The following is a 20,476-nucleotide window of genomic DNA, read 5'->3' on the forward strand; positions in this document are numbered from 1 at the left end:
GAGAGTTTTGGATGTCCCCCAGGACATTCAGATAAACGGAAGCCTACTGTGTACAAGAAATAAATATTATTATATTTATTAAGGTAACAGGAAAATGCAGAGGAATAAAAGATGGCTGAAGGGTGCATGCCTTATATCTATTATGTATATTTCCAAGTTAGAAAAATAAGTGGGGTTGGGGGAGTGAAGGAGGAAAAAAAAATCATCTCCTTCTTTGGGGTGATGTGTTGAACAGCTCACAAACACATAATAGGAAAACGAGTCCCTGTTCTGAAGAAATTACAATATAAGTAAACAAAACAGTGAGAAATGAGCGAAGGGATCCGAGCAAGGTAAGTTTGGCGTGTGTTTTGATGGGTGTGTGTATTTTTTATAATTTTGTAATGAAATTTTCTATTACATTTTTTACTCCTTGTGATAGCGCGGCAATCTGCACCTCCTATCTGGAGTGGCCCACAACTGTGAGTGCCTACCTCAGGGCAGAAATAATTAGACATGCAATAGCATATAGTAGACTGTGTTACAAAGGAAACATTTAGCTTGCTGTGCTATAAATACCTCTCTTCTTATGTTCTAGAAAATTGTTACCATTTCAGGATGATAAAGTAAATGTTATGATAAGGTAAATCTTCTCCTATAAAAGTTGAATGTATAATAATTGGACATCAGTGAGGTATATGATACATGGAATACAGAGGCTTATTTCTGATAGCCATCTTAGGCCTTGTCTACACGGGGTGGGGGGATATCTATCTAAGGGTACGTCTACAGTACGAAATTATTCTATTAAAATTTTCGGGAGCTATTTTATACATTTGGTCTTCTGTGTCCCCACTAAAGCGCGTGAATTCGGCAGATTGCATCCACAGTACCAAGGCTAACATCGAATGTTGGAACGGTGCACTGTGGGTAGCTATCCCACAGTTCCTGCAGTCTCTGCTGCCCATTGGAATTCTGGGTTAAGCTCCCAGTGCATGATGGGGCAAAAACATTCTCGCGGTTGTTTCTGGGTGTGTGTCGTCAGAAAGCTACGGCAGACAATTGTTTCGCGCCTTTTTGGCATGCAGATGCCATCCTGCTTTCAGCAGACAGTGCACTGCTGCTCTCCTGCTACTATGAATCCACCTCTCCAACTCAACTCTGCTCAGTCATCATGAACCGAGCAGCACAGCTTCCACCACCAACTCTGCTCTCCCGCTATTGCCACGCTTCCGAGCTTCTCCCTGTTGTCTGTCCTGGGCTACCACCTCCGTGAAAGCCACAGAAGACAACCATTTTCAGCCTTTGTTCGGCTACCGTGAATCAAACAGCACAGCTTCCGCTGCCACTCTGCTCTCCTATGTTTCGTGCTCTTTTTCCAGGATTACCCGTGCAGGCGCCATAGCCATGGAGCCTGATCAGATCTCCACTGCAGTTTTGACCATTGTAAATACCTCACGCATTATCCAGCAGTATGTGCAGTACCTGCAAAACGGCGCGGAAGCGGCAACAGCGCGATTACTATAGTGATGAGGACATGGACACAAACGGCATGGCATGTGGCAATTGGGAGATCATGCTGCTGTTGGGCCAGGTTCATGCTGTGGAATGCCGATTCTGGGCCCGGGAAACAAGCACAGACTTGTGGGACCGCGTAGTGTTGCAGGTCTGGGATGATTCCCAGTGGCTGAGAAACTTTCGTATGCGTAGGGCCACTTTCATGGAACTTTGTGACTTGCTGTCTCCTGCCCTGAAGCACAAAGACACCAAAATGAGAGCAGCCCTCACAGTTGAGAAGCGAGTGGCCGTAGCCCTGTGGAATCTTACAACGCCCGACGGCTACCGGTCAGTCGGGAATCCGTTTGGAGTGGGGAAATCTACTGTGGGGGTTGCTGTACTGTAAGTATCCAACACAATCATTGACCAGCTGCTATCAAGGGTAGTGACTTTGGGAACTGTGCAGACCATTGTGGATGGTTTTAATGCGCTGGGGTTCCCTAACTGCAGCGGGCAACAGATGGAATGCATATCCCTATCTTGGCCCCAGAACACCGGAGCTGCCAGTACATAAACCGCAAGGGGTACTTTTCCATGGTGCTTCGAGCACTGGTGGATCACAAGGGACGTTTCATCAACATCAACGTGGGATGGCCGGGAAAGGTGCATGTCGCTTGCATCTTCAGGAACTCTGGTCTGTTTGAACAGCTGCAGGAAGGAACTTACTTCCCAGACCGGAAAATTATTGTTGGGGATGTTGAAATGCCTATAGTTATCCTCGAGGACCCAGCCTACACCTTAATGCCCTGGCTCATGAAGCTGTACACAGGTACCCTGGACAGTAGTAAGGAGCTGTTCAACTATAGGCTGAGCAAGTGAAGAATGGTGGTAGAATGTGCGTTTGGACGTTTGAAAGCACGCTGGCACAGTTTACTGACTCGATTAGACCTCAGCACAACCAGTAATCCAATTGTAATTGTTGCTTGTTGTGTGCTCCACAATATGTGTGAGAGTAAGGGGGAGACATTTATGGCGGGGTGGGAGGTTGAAGCAACTCGCCTCATCGCCAGTTTCGCACAGCCAGACAAGAGGGCAATTAGAAGAGCACAGCAGGGTGTGCTGCACATCAGAGAAGCTTTGAAAGCCAGTTTCATGGCTGGCCAGGGTACGGTGTGAGTGTTGTTTGTTTCTCTTAGTTACCTGCCCCCTATAAATATATGAAAGGAAATAAAGTCGCAATTGTTTAAAAACCGTTCTTTACTATTTGTTGCACAAAACATTGAGAGAAATCAGAAGCTAGATGGGGGAGGGGGGGTATTGGGTTATGGGGGTGGAGGAGGAGGGAAGGACAAGTCCAGAAACCAAATCAAAATTTAGAATATACCAGCTTTCTGCTGCTTGTGCAATCCTCTGGGGTTGACTGTGTGGGTCTCCATACCCCCCCCCCCCACCCCATGTTTTTGGGCGTCTGGGTGAGGAGGCATTAGATCCACTATACAGCGGAGTTTGTCAGTTTGCTCCCCCATGAGCTTGACCATAGCATCCTGCCTGCTCTCATCGCACACGTCCCTCCTCTCTTCGTATTCATGTAACGCTTTACGTGACTCCGCAATTGTTTGCCTCCACGCATTCAACTGGGCCCTATCAGTGCGGGAGGACTGCATGAGCTTGGCAAACATGTCGTCCCGAGATCATTTTTTCCACCTTCTAATCTGGACCAGCCTCTGGGACGGAGTAGATAGGGAACACATTGAAACATTTGCACCTGTTGCATGAGGAGAAAAAGGGAGGGTAGTATTTTAAAAGATACATTTTAGAGAACAAAGGGGACACTATTTCTCAGTGAAACAGGAACTTCATAGTACACAGCACATGTTCTTTCTGTACAAGGTCTCATTTTGCCTCTTATGCTGAAGTGCCTGCCACTTTGGTGTGAGTAAGCCATCACATGCTGCCAGGCAACAGAATTCAGCTTGCAGGCAGCCTGCAGGCTCTCTGAGATGATCGCTTCACACAACACCCTCCCCCTCCACACACACACCCACTGCGGGGCTCCGATGAGGCTCTGAGCAGGGATGAGCCCTTTAAACTAAACGCAAACAGCCTAGCGTGGCAGGGTCTCCCCCCACCGCGTGGCTCTGATCAAGCTCTCACTCACCAGAAGTGCCTTCTTCAGGGTCATGGTCGGGGAGCATCTTTGGGAGTAGGGGGAGGCTATTGGCTCCAGCATTAAGAATAGTTCCTGGCTAAGGGGGAAAACAGATTCCCCACTTGCCGCGTGTGCACTGTCCTCCTCCTCATCCTCCTCGCTCCGTGCTACTCCCCCCTTGCAGGTATCCACGGACAGTGTTCGGGTAGTGGTGTCATCACCCCCCATAATTGCATGCAGCTCACAGTAGAAGCAGCATGTATGCGGCTGTGACCCATAGCGCCCGTTTTCCTCCCTGGCTTTTTAGTACGCTTGCCTGAGCTCCTTGATTTTTGTACGACACTGTTCTGTGTCACTGGAGTAGCCTCTTTCCGTCATGGCCCTGGAGACTTTAGTGTACGTATTTCCGTTCCTTTTTTTGGAACGTAGTTTTGCCATAACAGATTCGTCTCCCCAACATGCAGTGAGATCCAGTACCTCCCGTTTGGACCATGCTGGAGCTCGTCTGCGAATCCGGGACTGCATGGTCTCTTGAGATGGTGGACTCTGCATGGTCGCCTGTGCTGATGGTGACCAAACAGGAAATTCAAAAGTTCCCAGTGCTTTTACTGCCTACCTGGCTAGTGCATCGGCGTTCAGAGTGTTGTCCAGAGCGGTCACAAGGGAGCATTCTGGGATAGCTCCCGGAGGCCAATATCGTCGAATTGCGTCCACAGTACCTGTAACCCGGAACTGCGATCTCGATTTTCACACTACTCCACTTGCCAAGGTGGAGTACAGAAATCGGAGTAAAGAGCCCTTTAAATCGAAAAAACTGGTTTGGTCGTGTGGACGGAACCAGTTTTATTTCGAGGTAACTTGGATAATTCCGAAATAACCACGTACTATAGAGCAGGCCTAAATTACGCAACTTCAGCTACATGAATAATGTAGCTGAAGTCGACGTACTTAGATCTACTTATTGCGGTGTATTCACTATGGTAGGTTGACTGCTGATGCTCCCCGTCAACTCTGCCTACGCTTCTCGCTCTGGTGGAGTACCTGAGTCGACGGGAGAGCGCTCGGTGGTCAATTTATCGCATCTTCACTAGATGCGATAAATCAACCCCCGCTGGATCAATCGCTCTGGAGGTAAGTGTAGATATGACGTAAGTAACTTGCAACAAAGGGCAGTAGGTTCTAATATAAAGAAGCACAAGTTTCAAATACATAAAGGAATGAATATTTTTTTCCTAGCACATGAAATTGGACACAGATAAACAACAAGGAACGTTCTGTTTCATTCTATCATTGATAACTTAGTGGATTTTATAAGTTATACAGTATTACATATGTAAGTACACATCAATTTTTAATCAAAATGATCTCTCCTGTTTCTGTCAAAATAATTTCCTTTCCTAGTTGTTTATAGTAGACTATAGGAGGTTGTATGTATGCACATTGATTTCCAGCCTCTGGTGATCCACTTTTCTTCTGTCGGTAGGAATGTGAAATTGAATTTAATGCTCTGTTTAGTGGGAGGATACAAATCTTAATCTAATCTCTGACAAGAGAAAATAAACTTCCAGGTTCAAAGATGTTGGAAAGATGCTAGAAATATTTTCAAAAAGTTCTTGTTTTATATTACATATTGTAATACATACTATTCAGTGGTGATGTCTGGGGGTTAAATCCAGTAAAGTAAGACCCTAGCGTGAAAGTCGGCTGAGCAACAGTATCATGGGCTCTGTCCTTAAGTGTTTACTTGTCTGTCTGAGTGATTTGCTACTTTCAAATGCTTCTCAATGAATCAGTCTTGAGGAGTGCTGGAAGCTTTTATTTTCATCAAACAAATCAGTAATTGTGTTTTCCATTGCAAGTGGGGTTCCTATAGAAGGCAATGATTTGGCAGTTGCATATACTGAGTTATTTGGTATCTCATGTAATCCAGAAATGCTGTTATTACTTGACGGTGTTCTAAAAAAGTGGGTCAGATTTAATCTTAAGGGTACTTTTAAAAGTCTTTATAATTATGGTCCAAAAATCTACACTTATGCTATATTCAGGATGCTGTCAGCACTCTAGTGTTGAAGAGAGAAGTCATTTTATTTTTTCAGCAGTGGAGTTGTCTTTTTGAGCTACTGTTGATTTTCTTCCTGTTCCACCCATGTGACTTGCGAGTTCCTGGCTTCATTAATAATCAAATATAGATACTACGGTCAGAAGGGACCATTATGATCATCTAGTCTGACCTCCTGCACAACGCAGGCCACAGAGTCTCACCCATCCACTCCTGCAAAAAACCACACCTATGTCTGAGCTGTTGAAGTCCTCAAATCATGGTTTAAAGACTTCAAGGAGCAGACAATCCTCCAGTAAGTGACCCGTGCCCCATGCTACAGAGGAAGGTGAAAAACCTCCAGGGCCTCTTCCAATCTGCCCTGGAGGAAAGTTCCTTCCCGACCCCAAATATGGCGATCAGCTAAACCCTGAGCATATGGGCAAGATTCACCAGCCAGATACTACAGAAAATTCTTTCCTGGGTAACTCAGATCCCACCCCATCTAAATCCCATCACAGGCCATTGGGCCTATTTACCATGAATATTTAAAGATCAATTAATTACCAAAATCATGTTATCCCATCATACCATCTCCTCCATAAATTTATCAAGTTTAATCTTAAAGCCAGATAGATCTTTTGCCCCCACTGCTTCCCTTGGAAGGTTATTCCAAAACTTCACTCCTCTGATGGTTAGAAACCTTCGTCTAATTTCAAGTCTAAACTTCCTGGTGGCCAGTTTATATCCATTTGTTCTTGTGTCCACATTGGTGCTGAGCTTAAATAATTCCCCTCCCTCTCCGGTATTTATGCCTCTGATATATTTATAGAGAGCAATCATATCTCCACTCAACCTTCTTTTGGTTAGGCTAAACAAGCCAAGCTCTTTGAGTCTCCCTTCATAAGACAGGTTTTCCATTTCTCGGATCATCCTAGTAGCTCTTCTCTGTACCTGTTCCAGTTTGAATTCATCCTTCTTAAACATGGGAGACCAGAACTGCACACAATATTCCAGATGAGGTCTCACCAGTGCCTTGTAAAAAGGTACTAAAACCTCCTTACCTCTACTGGAAATACCTCTCCTGATGGATCCCAAGACCGCATTAGCTTTTTTCACAGCCATATCACATTGGCGGCTCATAGTCGTCCTATGATCAACCAATACTCCAAGGTCCTTCTCCTCCTCCGTTACTTCTAATTGATGCACCCCCAGTTTATAACAAAAATTCTTGTTATTAATCCCTAAATGCATAACCTTACACTTCTCACTATTAAATTTCATCCTATTACTATTACTCCAGTTTACGAGGTCATCCAGATCCTCCTGTATGATTTCCCGGTCCTTCTCTAAATTGGCAATACCTCCCAGCTTTGTATCATCCGCAAACTTTATTAGCACACTCCCACTTTTTGTGCCGAGGTCAGTAATAAAAAGATTAAATAAGATTGGTCCCAAAACCAATCCTTGAGGAACTCCACTGGTAACCTCCCTCCAGCCTGACAGTTCACCTTTCAGTAGGACCCGTTGTAGTCTCCCCTTTAACCAGTTCCTTATCCACCTTTCAATGTTCATATTGATCCCCATCTTTTCCAATTTAACTAATAATTCCCCATGTGGCACGGTAACAAATGCCTTATTGAAATCTAGGTAAATTAGATCCACTGCGTTTCCTTTGTCTAAAAAATCTGTTACTTTCTCAAAGAAGGAGATCAGGTTGGTTTGGCACGATCTACCTTTTGTAAAACCATGTTGTATTTTGTCCCATTTACCATTGACTTCAATGTCCTTAACTACTTTCTCCTTCAAATTTTTTTCCAAGACCGTGCATACTACAGATGTCAAACTAACAGGCCTGTAGTTACCCGGATCACTTTTTCCCCCTTTCTTAAAAATAGGAATTATGTTAGCAATTCTCCAATCACAGGGTACAACTCCTGAGTTTACAGATTCATTAAAAATTCTTGCTAATGGGCTTGCAATTTCGGGTGCCAATTCCTTTAATATTCTTGGATGATTATCTGGGCCCCCCGATTTAGTCCCATTAAGCTGTTTGAGTTTCGTTTCTACCTCAGATATGGTAATATCTACCTCCATATCCTCATTCCCATTTGTCATGCTATCATTATCCCTAAGATCCTCTTTAGCCTTATTAAAGACTGAGGCAAAGTATTTGTTGAGATATTGGGCCATGCCTAGATTATCCTTAACCTCCCCTCCATCCTCGGTGTTTAGCGGTCACACTTCTTTCTTTGTTTTCTTCTTATTTATATGACTATAGAACCTTTTGCTATTGGTTTTAATTCCCTTTGGAAGGTCCAACTCTACTTGACTTTTAGCCCGTCTCACTTTATCCCTACATGTTCTGACCTCAATAAGGTAGCTTTCCTTGCTTTCCTCCCATCTTCCACTCCCTGTATGCTTTCTGCTTTTTCTTAATCACCTCTCTGAGATACTTGTTCATCCAGCTTCGTCTACAACTCCTGCCTATGAATTTTTTCCCCTTTCTTGGGATGGAGGCTTCCGATAGCTTCTGCAGCTTTGATTTAAAGTAATCCCAGGCCTCCTCTACCTTTAGATCCATAAGTTCTTCAGTCCAATCCACTTCCCTAACTAATTTCCTTAATTTTTGAAAGTCAGCCCTTTTGAAATCAAAAACCCTAGTTGCAGATTTATTTTTGTTAATCCTTCCGTTCAGTTTGAACTGAATTAGCTCATGATCACTTGAACCAAGATTATCCCCTACAACCATTTCTTCTATGAGTTCCTCACTACTCACCAAAACCAAATCTAAAATGGCATCCCTTCTAGTCGGTTCAGCAACTACTTGATGAAAGAATCCATCAGCTATCACTTCTAGGAAAATCGGAGCCCTATTATTATTACTAGCACTCGTCCTCCAGTCTATATTTGTGAAGTTAAAGTCTCCCATGATCACGCAGTTTCCATTAGTATTTACTTTATTAAAAACATTAAAAAGGGCTCCATCCATATCCAAATTAGATCCCGGCTGTCTATAGCACACCCCAAGCACTATTGCAGGGGCGGCTTTAATAGTTTTCTTCCCCAATGTAATTTTTGCCCAGACGGACTCTGTCTTATCCATTCCATCACTTCTTATTTCTTTACATTCTACCTCATCCTTGATATACAATGCTACTCCACCACCTTTACCTTTATTTCGGTCTTTCCTAAACAGCACATACCCTTCAATACCTGTAGTCCAGTCATGACTACTATTCCACCATGTTTCTGTTATCCCTATCATATCTGGTTTCACTTCCTGCACCAGTAGCTCTAGTTCCTCCATTTTGTTACCTAGGCTCCTTGCATTGGTGTACAAACATCTTAATTTTTGCTGTTTGGCCTCGCTCACATCCTGTACCCTATTAGGCACGGTCATTCTACAGCCAGTATAACCTATTAGACTGTTATCCACACTGCCCTTCCTCTTTATATACATTCTCCTACCCATGGCTGTATCCTTTCTTACTTCGTTTTCTTCCCTCTCAATGCTAAAATCTGGCGTGGAGATTACCTGGACATCTCCCCCAGATTCCTAGTTTAAAGCTCTCTTAATCAGTTGTGCCAGCCTCCATCCTAGAAGTCTATTTCCTTTCCTACTCAGATGAAGTCCATCCCGAGACAACTGTCCTCTGTCCATGAATGCCTGCCAGTGGCCATACATCCCAAAGCCCTCCTTATCACACCACTGCCTAAGCCATCTGTTGATAGTCATAATCTTGTCACACCTTTGTTGCCCTTCTCTAGGAACAGGCAGAATCCCACTAAAGATCACCTGAGCCTCAATTTCCTTAAGCGTCTTCCCCAGCCTAGCATAGTGTCCCTTAATACTTTCCAGCGAGAATCTAGCCGTATCATTTGTTCCCACATGAAGGATAATTAGGGGATTCTTTCCTGCTCCCTTTAGGATCCTTTTCAACCTCAGGTCTACATCCCATATCTTAGCACCCGGAAGACAGCACACCCTTCTATTCTCTGGATCAGCTCTGGTTACAGGCCTGTCTATTCTTCTCAGTAAAGAGTCCCCGATCACATAGACCTGCCTTTTCCTGGTGACGGTGCTATTCTCCACTCTATCCCCTGTTCCCTCTGGCTGCAAGTTCTTTCCATTCCTATTCTCCCTTGTAATCCTCTTCAACCCATCCTGTATCCTCCTGGGGCTCATATTTGGTGTAGTCTCCATTGACTCTTCCCCTTTTCCTATAGGACTAGCCACTCTTCTCTTCTTCCTTGACCTTCTACCTTCAGCGACTACCTGCTGAGCCCCTTCTTCATTTTCCAACTCTGCAAACCTGTTCTTGAGCTCTATTTCTCCTTCACTAGCCCGTCTTTTCCTCTGCCTGGTTCTTTTAGTCTCATGCTTCTACTGACCACTTTCCTCACCCAGTCTCCCCTCAGAATTCCTTAGCCCTGCTTCCATCTGCAAGTCTGAGCTTTTCCCTTCAGTGCCAGACTTTCCACCTGCATCTCCAAACCTCGGATCTTTTTCTCCATCAGCTCTATCAGACAGCATTTCATGCAGACAAAACTCTTACCAAGTACCCCCTCCAGGATCATGTACATACTGCAGCTTCCACATCCAGTCATCTTCATTGTGTCTTCCACTACATGGGTCACTCCCACTTCTGCCTCTGTATCTGTCATAGCCTTCCCACCTAAATCCTGTTAATCTGGGAAACACAAACCACACCAAAACACCACCACCCACAGCAAAACCAAATCCCAAACAAATACCACAATACAAACTCCCCCTCAAACTCCCCTGTTTCCAGCTCTGTTTGCTGGCTCCTGTGCCACTGCAGCTGTCTGTGCCACTGCCTGACTGGCTGGCTAACTTTATAGGACCCCTAGTCAGAGAAGCCCCGCCCCCTAATCAGGGCTCAGCTTCTCTCCCAGCACAAAGCCCCAACAAGCCTCTCCACATACAAATACTACCAATACAAAACCAAATACAAATACCTTCTCCTCCAACAGAACTCCCACTCAAACTCCCCTGTTTACAGCTCTGTTTGCTGGCTCCTGTGCCGCTGCAGCTGGAGGATGGTCCATATGGATGCTAGTAAATTCTGCTTTAGGTGATGAGTGACAACTTTTGATGGGTCTGTATATATTACATAATATAGACACACATAGAGAAATTCATAATAACAAAGAAGTGGGGGGGACGGACTGTATGATGGGTAGGTGGCATGCAAACTACTGAGCAGATATGAGCCTCTCCTTTTGTTGTATGAATGTATTGGAGTGTTCCTTTATAATTACTAATCTCAGTGGAATAATCCAAGCACATCTGGTAGGGTGAAGGAACTCCAATTAAACATTTTGAAATTTTTTTGAAAAACGAGAAGTTGTAGTAGCTCTTTTAGGAACAAATGCAGATACTGGGTTTTTTTGAGTGATGTCCATATTGTATTCAACGGAGGGGTTATGTACGTGCACCATGTGCCCGGAGCCGGAGCTTTTGGAGATAGTTCATGTAAAACCACACATGTACCGCCTTGTGGTTTTGCCCGAGGCGATAAAGAATGCAGCGAGCTACCGGTTTCTCCAGTTCCTTTTCTCTGCCACATGGTCCAAGTCGGAGCTTCTACTCTCCTATCAGCCTTGTGACCCACTTTCCAAAATTTTACAAAAATATCCTTAGTACTGTCCATACACCAATGCCCATCCTTCCGACCCTCTTTTGGAGGCTGCCTCGAACTCTTTCTGCCAGCATGGAAAGCCATAACAATGGACAAGTGGGTCCTAGATATTATCTAGGGTGGCTACGTCATAGAGTTTACAGCGATGCCCCCATATTGCCCTCTTCCTCGGTCCACATGCATGCAACACGCATGCAGTGACTTCCTCCAACTAGAGGATGACTCCCTGTTGCGGAGGGGAACTCTGGAACTAATCCCAGTTCCCTTTCAGAGAACAGGGTTCTACTTGAGCTACTTCCTAGTCTCTCTCCCCTCCCTCCCCCCAAATGGAGGATGGGCACTGATATTGGATCTTTGATGCCTCATCTGTTTGATTTCCAAACCAAGATTCTGCATGGTCACACTTGCAACAATCATTCCCTCCCTAGAAAAAGGCATATGGTTTACAGCTTTCGATATGCAGGATGCCTACTTCCATATTGATATACACCTGACAAACAGAAGGTTCCTGAGGTTCAAGGTGGGACCTCAGCTTTTTCAGTACAGGGTTCTACTGTTTGACTTACCACTGCCCCACCAGTGTTCACAAAAGTTTTCTCAGTGGTGGCAGCTTATCTCAGACGTCAGAGGATCCTCATTTTTCGCTATCTGGATGACTGGCTCATAGCATCACAGTCAAAGAAGAGGCACAGGAATTGATGTCCCAACTGCTTCTACTCTTCTTCTCTCTGGGGCCCAGTGTCAACATCGAATAATCAACTTTATGCCATAACACAATCCCTGGAGTTCATAGGAGCTTGCATAGATGAGACTTCCACATAAACTTATCTACCATGGGAAAGATGCCTCGCTCTCTTGGGACATATGATGGCCTGCACATACGTCACGCCCTTCGCTCACCTTTATCTGCACCACCTTCAACTCTGGCTACAAAGGATGTACTCCTCCGTGCATCAACCTATTCACACTCTGGTATGCATGCCACCAGAATTCTCTCCTCATTACAATGGTGGATGAACCCAGTATGAGTCTATTCGGGAATGACCTTCCTCCCATCCGCAACCACCTCATGGGTGACCGCATGACACAAGGCACCTGAACAACATAGGAGTTCCGGATGCACATAAACATATTGGAACTCCGGGCAGTATGCAAAGTTTGCCAGGCATTTTTGCCAAACATCCAGGACTGATATGTACTTGCCATATCAGACAACACTACTGCAGTCTTCTATATAAACAAGCAAGGGGTAACGAAATCCCGAGCTCTGTATACAGAAGCTATATGCCTGTGGGAATGGTGCATCGTGCACAAAATTGTTTTGACAGCAACCTAACTGACTGGCACCCAGAATGTGATTGCTGATGCTCTCACAGAAACTTTGCAACCAACCACAAATGAGAATTGCATGACTCTGTAATCGCAGACATCTTTGGCTGATGGGAACCCCAGCAAGTGATCTTTTCAAATCCCACAACACCACCAAATATAGCCAGGATTGTTCAAAGGGAGGAATTGGAGCCCAATCACAGGGGGATGCCCTAGTCATTGATTGGTCAGACAGCATGAACTCTGCCTTCCTCGCCTTACCCTCCTAGCATGAATAATCCATAAAATCAAATGAGAGAAAGCAACAACCATTCTGATCTCCCTTTTCTGGCCTCGCCAGTTCTGCCTCCTGCTTCTCCTCTGCATTTCAAAGCACCCTTCACTCGCACTTCGGGCATTCCCGGAGCTACTGACTCAACACAATAGCATATTCAGACTTCAAACCTGCACACTGTTCAACTGATGGCTTGGTTTTTGGATGGACACCGCCACTAGCTCAGGAGTGCTCTCTGTCCTTTCAAGTAGCAGGAAAGATTCCACAAGATGCCTGTATTGAGTCAAATGGACGCATTTCATTTCCTGGGCTACATGACAGGGCCTTGTCTCCAGAGTGGCATCCCAATACTCTTGGAGTATTTACTCTTTCTGAAGGACTCAAGGCTGGCCCTCAATTCCATCAAGGTGCATTCAGCTGCCATTAGCACTTTTCACCCACTGGTGGATGGCCAATCCATTTTTGCCCACCCCCTACCTGTATGGTCCTGGAAGGGCCTTTTTTGAAAATTAACCCCCCCCCCCCATTCAGCCTGTTGTCCCCTAATGGGACCTTAACCTCGTCTTCACCTCATTGATGACCACCACCTTCGAACCTATGGTCTCCTTTTCTCTATCTCTCTTTTTTATGAATGTTGCTTTTCTCATCACCATTACATTGTCTAGGAGGATTGGCAAACTGGGAGCCATGGTGGCTAACCCGCCCTTCACGACTTTCCGTAAAGACCAGGTCTCTCTATGCCTTCACCGCAAGTTTCTACCCAAGGTGATTTCCCAGTTCCACCTCAATCAAGCCATACATTTACCTACCTCCGAACAGTACTACTTTCAAAAGCTCTGGCTCCTGATGCATGGCGCATGTGCAAAACCCCTCAGTGGAATACAGATGGGGACCACACATCCCAAAGAATCTCCAGTTATAGGTCAGCAATTTTGTTTTTAAAATAATTGTGTGTGTTGTCAGTTTGATATTCCATATATGCAGGAGGGAGTTTCATCAATTTCCAAAGTAAGTTCCATAATGGAGCAGATCTGTTTCTTCTAATATTCTGCCTATTGCAATAGCCAATATCGCATGCCTCAGATGAGAGAGTCAAAGTCCTATATTTCACTTAATTGTGAAGTTATTTACCATTGGAGTGGTATTTCTTTTGTTCCCAGAAGATCATCTTAATCAGAAGTAATTATAGTATTTATAGTCCTTGTAATTGTATCTTAGCCAATGTAACCACATGAACTATTTTTATTCCTATAAATGAATAATCCTTTTGTGAATCTCACTAAACTTATTTACTTCAGTGATATATCTTGGATCAGTTTTTTTCACAGACACTCCTTATGGCCCTGATTTATTAAAGCACTGAAATAAGTGCTTAACATTTAGCATGTTCTTTAGTGGTTTCATGAATAGGAATGCTTTCCTGAAGCAGGCCCATAAGAAGAAGGGGGAAATTATGAAGGGGAATAGTTCCTATTCCTTGATATTTTGTAGTATTGTTAGCACTATTAAAACCACTGTTGCAATTCACCCCAGAAGTGGCTGAATTGCTCTGAGGATGAAATTAAATATTTTATATAGATAGTAATTTTTAAACGCTCATGAAAGGCCCCATATAAATCACTTTTTATGCAAGATACTGTGTAATTTTCTTTTTACTGTTTTAAATTATACTAGTCTTATGGCTTTCAAAGCCTTGTTATTTTTGTGTTCTTGGAAAGGGCATATAGAAATGTCCATTTATGTTCGATATTATGTTGATGAGAGCATAGTGTAAACACCTATATAGCTACTGTTTATTGGTATATGTCTATTATTTCTTCTCATGTGTGTCCTTTTTAAACTAAGTAGTCTTTTAAATCTCTCATTTTATGAAAACAGTTCTTTTCCTGAAATATACATTTGCCCCTTTTCTAGAGCTTTCTTGTTTCTGCTAAGTTTGCAGCTGAGTATAGTCAAGCCTCTGCTGTAATTTATTTGGAAGTAGGGAGAAGGTGGGGCTGTATAAGGCTATGTCTACACTTAAAATGCTACAGCGCTTCAGCGTAGACACTCACTACAGTGACTGTAGGATTTCCCGATCGCTGGAGGTAATCCACCTCCCTGAAAGGCGTGGGTAGCTAGGTCAGTGGAAGAATTCTTCCATCAACCTAATGGTGTCTACAACAAGGGTTAGGTCAACATGGCTGTGTCTCTCAAAACCGTGGATTTTTCAAACCCTTGAGAGATATAGCTGTGCTGATGTAAGTTTTCAGTGTAGACTAGCCTTATTACTTTGCGCACAGTAATGCCTTCCACTCAAGGATCTCAAAGCACTTTATACATATTAGTTCACAAACTCAACAAGGCAGATAGTATTTGCATTTTAATGATGGGCAAACTGAAATACGGAGAAGTTATTACTCTAAGTTTATATGATGAGGCTAGGTCTACACTATGACTTTCTGCTGGCATAGCTATTAGAGCTAGGTGAAATTTTTCAAACAAGTAGTCAATTCTCTGAAAAATGCAGTTTTGGTTGACCCAAAACTAATCTTCTCTCTGTCTGATTCAGAGAAGGGATTTGAATCCACACCTTCTTCCGCCTAGCTGAGTGTCTTAATCATCAGGCTATAGAGTTGTTCTCACTCTCTATCTTTGGCCGAGTGAATATTTAAATATTTATACAAAATGGAATAGCATCAACCGGAGAGATGCAGAACAGAATAGGCCCTGATCCTTCAATGAGCTCTGCACAGACAAGCCCCTTTTGTACATTGTACATTTTTGTCAGAACTAAATGAATAATTATAGTAGTAAATTCTTAATGTAAGTGTTAGAAATATAGAGTCATACAGTTTGAGGCCAGAAGGGACCACCAGATCATGTAGTCTGACCTCCTGCATATGACAGGACACCAAAACCACCTAGAACCCCACACAAAACTCAGCAATCTAAATTAGATCAAAGTAGTATAGTAGTGATTATAGTACTGATTTCTAAATAATTTTTTTGAATTAATGAAAGTGAAATAATTGACTGTTCACTTCAGATTACATCATTTCATATTATTTCATTAACATTTGGTGTTTACCCTAAAAATCTACAAACTGCTCAGTTTATATTAATTTATTTTTATAGCTAATGTACAGAAAATAGTTATCAAGAATGTAATTTTTCAGTTACTAAACACCCTGTACTGCTACGTGGTGCAGTAAAATAAATACCCTTTCCAGCAAGCGTTCCCTATTCAGTTAGACAACTTTTTCTTTTTATATGGTATGCTGAAGATCAGATAATGTATGCACAGCTTGGAAGCTGCGTTAATGTCAATTTGTATTTCTCACTAGAGTCTTTCCTTTTCCTGAAATTAGGTGTGGGTTGGTGTTGAACTTGGGGGTGAAGAGGTGGTAAGTTATACATCTGGTATGATTGTGGTTTCAGAAATCTACATCAGAGGGTTAGCAGTGAGGTATATCAGCTGCCACTCTTTTCATATTCTAGCTTCATCTCTCTGTTTTAGGATACAGTGCATAGGTTGCTACTGAATGACTAGCTAATTCTTATGTTGTGAAGGACTTTGCTTTTGAAAAAAATTATCTTATCTAAGTGATATTGATATTAAAGGGCCTTTCCTGTTTGAGGTTGATAAAAGGCATAAAGGTTTGATAAAAGGCATAAAGGAAACATTTTTATAATGTTCAGGAATTTTTTATCTTGCTACTTCCATTGACTTCCTAAAATACTGAGACGTTTGTCAGATAACCTTGCCATGTTTTCATTTGCAACTTGTTAATCAAAAGCTGTTTTTTTAAATTTTACAGAGTTTATCAAAACACAATAGAAGTAACATTGGAACAGAAGGTGGACCACCCCCTTTTGTGCCATTTGGGCAGGTATAGTAGTCTTTTTTTTTTTTTTTTTTTTTAACATTTGACCTTGGTATAGATGTAATCAGGATTAATATTTTGTAAAATAATTTTAAAATCATAATGACTAGAAGTTCTATTGTTAGAATGGATAGAGTGACTATTTTCCTAACTAATAGGAAATGTGAAATCTTTATTTTAATACATTCTTTTTGATGTTTCAATATAACATACTTTTTTACATGTTTTCAAAATGTTAGTTAAATGCTTACCACTATGGCAAATTGATTCTTTAGATAATTCGGAACATTGCTGATTCCAACACCTCATAGATTTCAAGTCATGATCAAAATTGTCCCTTTACAATTAAAAAAAATAATAAAATCCCAAAACACCCTGAAAATAACTTAAAATGCAATCTAATGGCTATTGAAAGTGTGTGTGGGAAAGAGAGATTACTTTTCAGTATATTTGACCTTGGTAGATTGAAGTCAGGGGTGTCAGGCTCTGATCCTTTATAAGTAACTGAAACATTTTGCCATAGACACCATGGCAGATATCAAGGCTAACATTCAATACATTGTCCAAGATAATACTGGCTGTGGACAATGAGGGAATTGTGTATTATTTTTATGACTATCATATGTCCTGCAGTTATCTCTGATATTAACCTGCCTAACTGTCGAGTTAAATTAAAAGAGACTGTTAAGGGAGAAACCAATGGAAAATGAAACAATGACACACACAAGAGTCCTGGAGGAAACCAAGGAAAAGCTTTTTATTGGGGAATACCCCAACTGACTCATCCAGGCTTGGATGGTCTACTCTTAGGCTGAGCCTAAGATCAAAGGGAATCCTAAATTTAAGAAAAAATGCTGTCCTTGGGAAAGAGGAGTGTGAGAATGGGTTGTGAGCACACGGAAGCTGACACCCAGATTGGCAGAGATAGGGGGAGTACGCTGTGAGCGGGACAGGTTCACTGATGTGAGTAATCTGCACCTCCCAGAGCTACTGATAGGCTAAATTTTTAGAAGGAAGAGCACATCAGATCTTTCATTCTATTAACTCATTTAGGAAAATGCTTTATGCCTTTGAGGAATGAACATATAATGCTTAGTTTTGAAGACACTGCTTTGTGTCACTGTTAATATACGCTTTCACTGGCTCCCAAATGGAAACTCTTACAGGAGCCAAAATTGAGTTGTTAACATAGTTATGAGCCAGTGGGACTGCAGCCTAGAGATCTAGTCTGTAAGTGGTCAAACGTGAGGTTCCACCCAGAATTAGGTGCAGAAGGCCCGGTCTGTCACCTAAGAGATTCATTTGAGGGGGACTAAAAAGGGGTCTGAGGCACAGTTTGCCCTGTAGCCATGTCTCTGGCTGACTGCTTAATTGTTTCTGTTCAGACCACAATATCTTGGACCCTTAAAAATAAAATAAATAGTATCTAGTTGTGTTTTTGTGAATTCCAGATATTTCACAGGAGCAGGCTTGGACTTCAGGTTATTTATTAAGATCCCTAATAACTCCTGCCATCAATCATGTGATGATACTGGTGGATCCTTGGATACCTGCCAAAGTACTGAACTTGATCAACCCATCATCCAGAGAATTGTTCAACACTAGTTATCTTTGAGACCCGAGAACTCTAAGTGGTTGGCAAATACAAAATGCTGCTCCACTATCAGATATCTGGTGTGTATGTGAGCCAAAATATACAACTTTAGGGGTGCCTAAAGTTAAACACTTAATAGATTTTAGAGGTGTTGTGCATCCCCAACTCACACAGAAGACAATGGGATTTGCTTTAATACCTCTGATGATCATTTTTATTTAGGGGTTTACCTAATGAATTTATGGCTAGCGCCTGTGAGCCAAGTTCAAAAATTTTAACTTTGGCTTTTGAAAACTTCCCCGTATAATTTTTCTTGCCACATTTCCCTGGCAACTGGATCTTCCATCCTTGGAGGGTTAGACTGTGTGCCAAAATTTTGATCCCCTCCTCCTTTACTAGAGGTGAAAGTTTGAAGGCCACTTTCTCCCATGGACCAGACATATGTTGTAAACCAAGATGTTTAGTTGTCCTAACTGTATATTTTTTGTGATTAACTCTTTTCAAAAGTTAATACTCTAATGAAATATGAATATTTTGTTCTGTAACTGAAAATAGAAAGGAGAGAGTAAATTTCTGTAATACTGCTTTTGTGTTACAGAAATGTGTGTCTTCTGTGCAAGTGGACAGCAGGGAACTTGATCAGAGAAAGACTCTGCAAATGATGAGCACTGCTAAGCCTGTTGGAGACAATGATGAATTTGAAAAACAGAGAACAGCTGCTATTGCAGAAGTAGCAAAGAGCAAGGAGGTTAGAATATACATTTGCTACAGTATTTTACTTACTGTACTTCATTATTTTAGTTTTTTCAAGTATTTATTTCCTTAATGTGAGTCACATTATGGTGTCTGTTTTCTTAAGTTCCTTTGTCTACCAAATATTTAGAAAAATAAAACATCTAAGGCAATGAGTCTTTGGAAATATGAGGTGTGTTCTCCCTTTTCTAAAGAGATAATATGATGTAGATTGACCATAGAATATTTTCTTGTGGATCTAATTTTGACCTAACCAAGTCTGCTAAAATATGCATGAATTTTATAATTCAGTTTTGCTTTATGCAGCCAGTACAATTTGAGTAAGCAAAACTTGCTTACTAGGCGCCTGTATTGAAGCTATTTTGATGCTGAGATTAAGGTAATAGTATTAAATTCAGCCACTATTTCCAACTCCCAAAAAACTTTGATTCATTGTGTTCGGTAATGTTGAATTGTATGGAACTTAACATGTTTAATCCTTGGGTTATTTTATATCCTTCCTTACACTTTTCCATTTGATTTTATTTTTATGATTTGCCTCAGAGTAACTCATAAAACTTAAAATTATATCACTGTTTTTACAGCCTCGCCTGGACATAGGGGAGAAGGGAAATTCTAGCTAGTCAATTACTCTGTTATTTTATGGAAATTAACATTTTATTTGTCTATATAAAGGATAACGATAAACATTTAGGTACCTGAGATTTACTGCATTTTTCTGTAGCATCTTAAAGGTTATTTTCCTAATTGTGTTGTTTACTGAAGGTTTTTTCCCTTCTTATCTAAAGACCAAGACATTTGGAGGAGGCGGTGGCAGTACTAGAAGCAATCTTAATGTGAGTGCTGGAGGGAATCGAAACAGGGAAGTGTTCCAGAAAGAAAAGATAACAAAACCTGAGGGGAAAAATGAAGGTGTCTATCGTGAACTGGTAAGGCTGAGGATCTAAGTGGAACCTTAAATATCAGTATTTTGACATGTAGACTAAAAACTATGAGATAGTGAATTTTCCTTCAGTTTCTATAAAAGGTTGTATAGATTTCTATATTTTACTCTCTGTTGAGATTGGTTTATTTTCATGGAATACCTAACTCATGGAGGATACAATTAATCAGGCTGTATATTGCAACTGAGTAGAAACTCTTACAAAACAAAAAATTGTAACATTTGTGTGGTAGGCTCATTACAGTAATATTTTTCTCTCTTGAATTTTAAAATAAATGCAGCAGTTTGCAAGTTGAAGTAACTTAACTGTTATAATCAATGGCAATTTTATACCACATTTTAAGAGCTCAAAGCAAGACATTTTAAGACTATTTTCGTTCTGGATTAG

At 41.9% G+C, this 20,476-nt stretch overlaps 1 protein-coding gene across 5 annotated transcripts in view; it reads left to right on the plus strand.

Moving 5' to 3' along the window:
• TDRD3 (tudor domain containing 3) overlaps nucleotides 1–20,476 on the plus strand; it is a 301,146-nt gene that overhangs the window by 187,168 nt on the left and 93,502 nt on the right. For all 5 annotated transcript variants that reach the window (XM_037894974.2, XM_037894990.2, XM_037894967.2 and 2 more), the window contains 3 exons: nucleotides 16,733–16,804; nucleotides 18,991–19,140; nucleotides 19,934–20,074. In XM_037894974.2, coding sequence (XP_037750902.1) covers nucleotides 16,733–16,804; nucleotides 18,991–19,140; nucleotides 19,934–20,074 — 363 coding nt within the window. The remainder of the gene's footprint in view (nucleotides 1–16,732; nucleotides 16,805–18,990; nucleotides 19,141–19,933; nucleotides 20,075–20,476) is intronic.

This window comes from Chelonia mydas, chromosome 1 (assembly GCF_015237465.2).
Source record: "Chelonia mydas isolate rCheMyd1 chromosome 1, rCheMyd1.pri.v2, whole genome shotgun sequence".
NCBI lineage: Eukaryota > Metazoa > Chordata > Testudines > Cheloniidae > Chelonia > Chelonia mydas.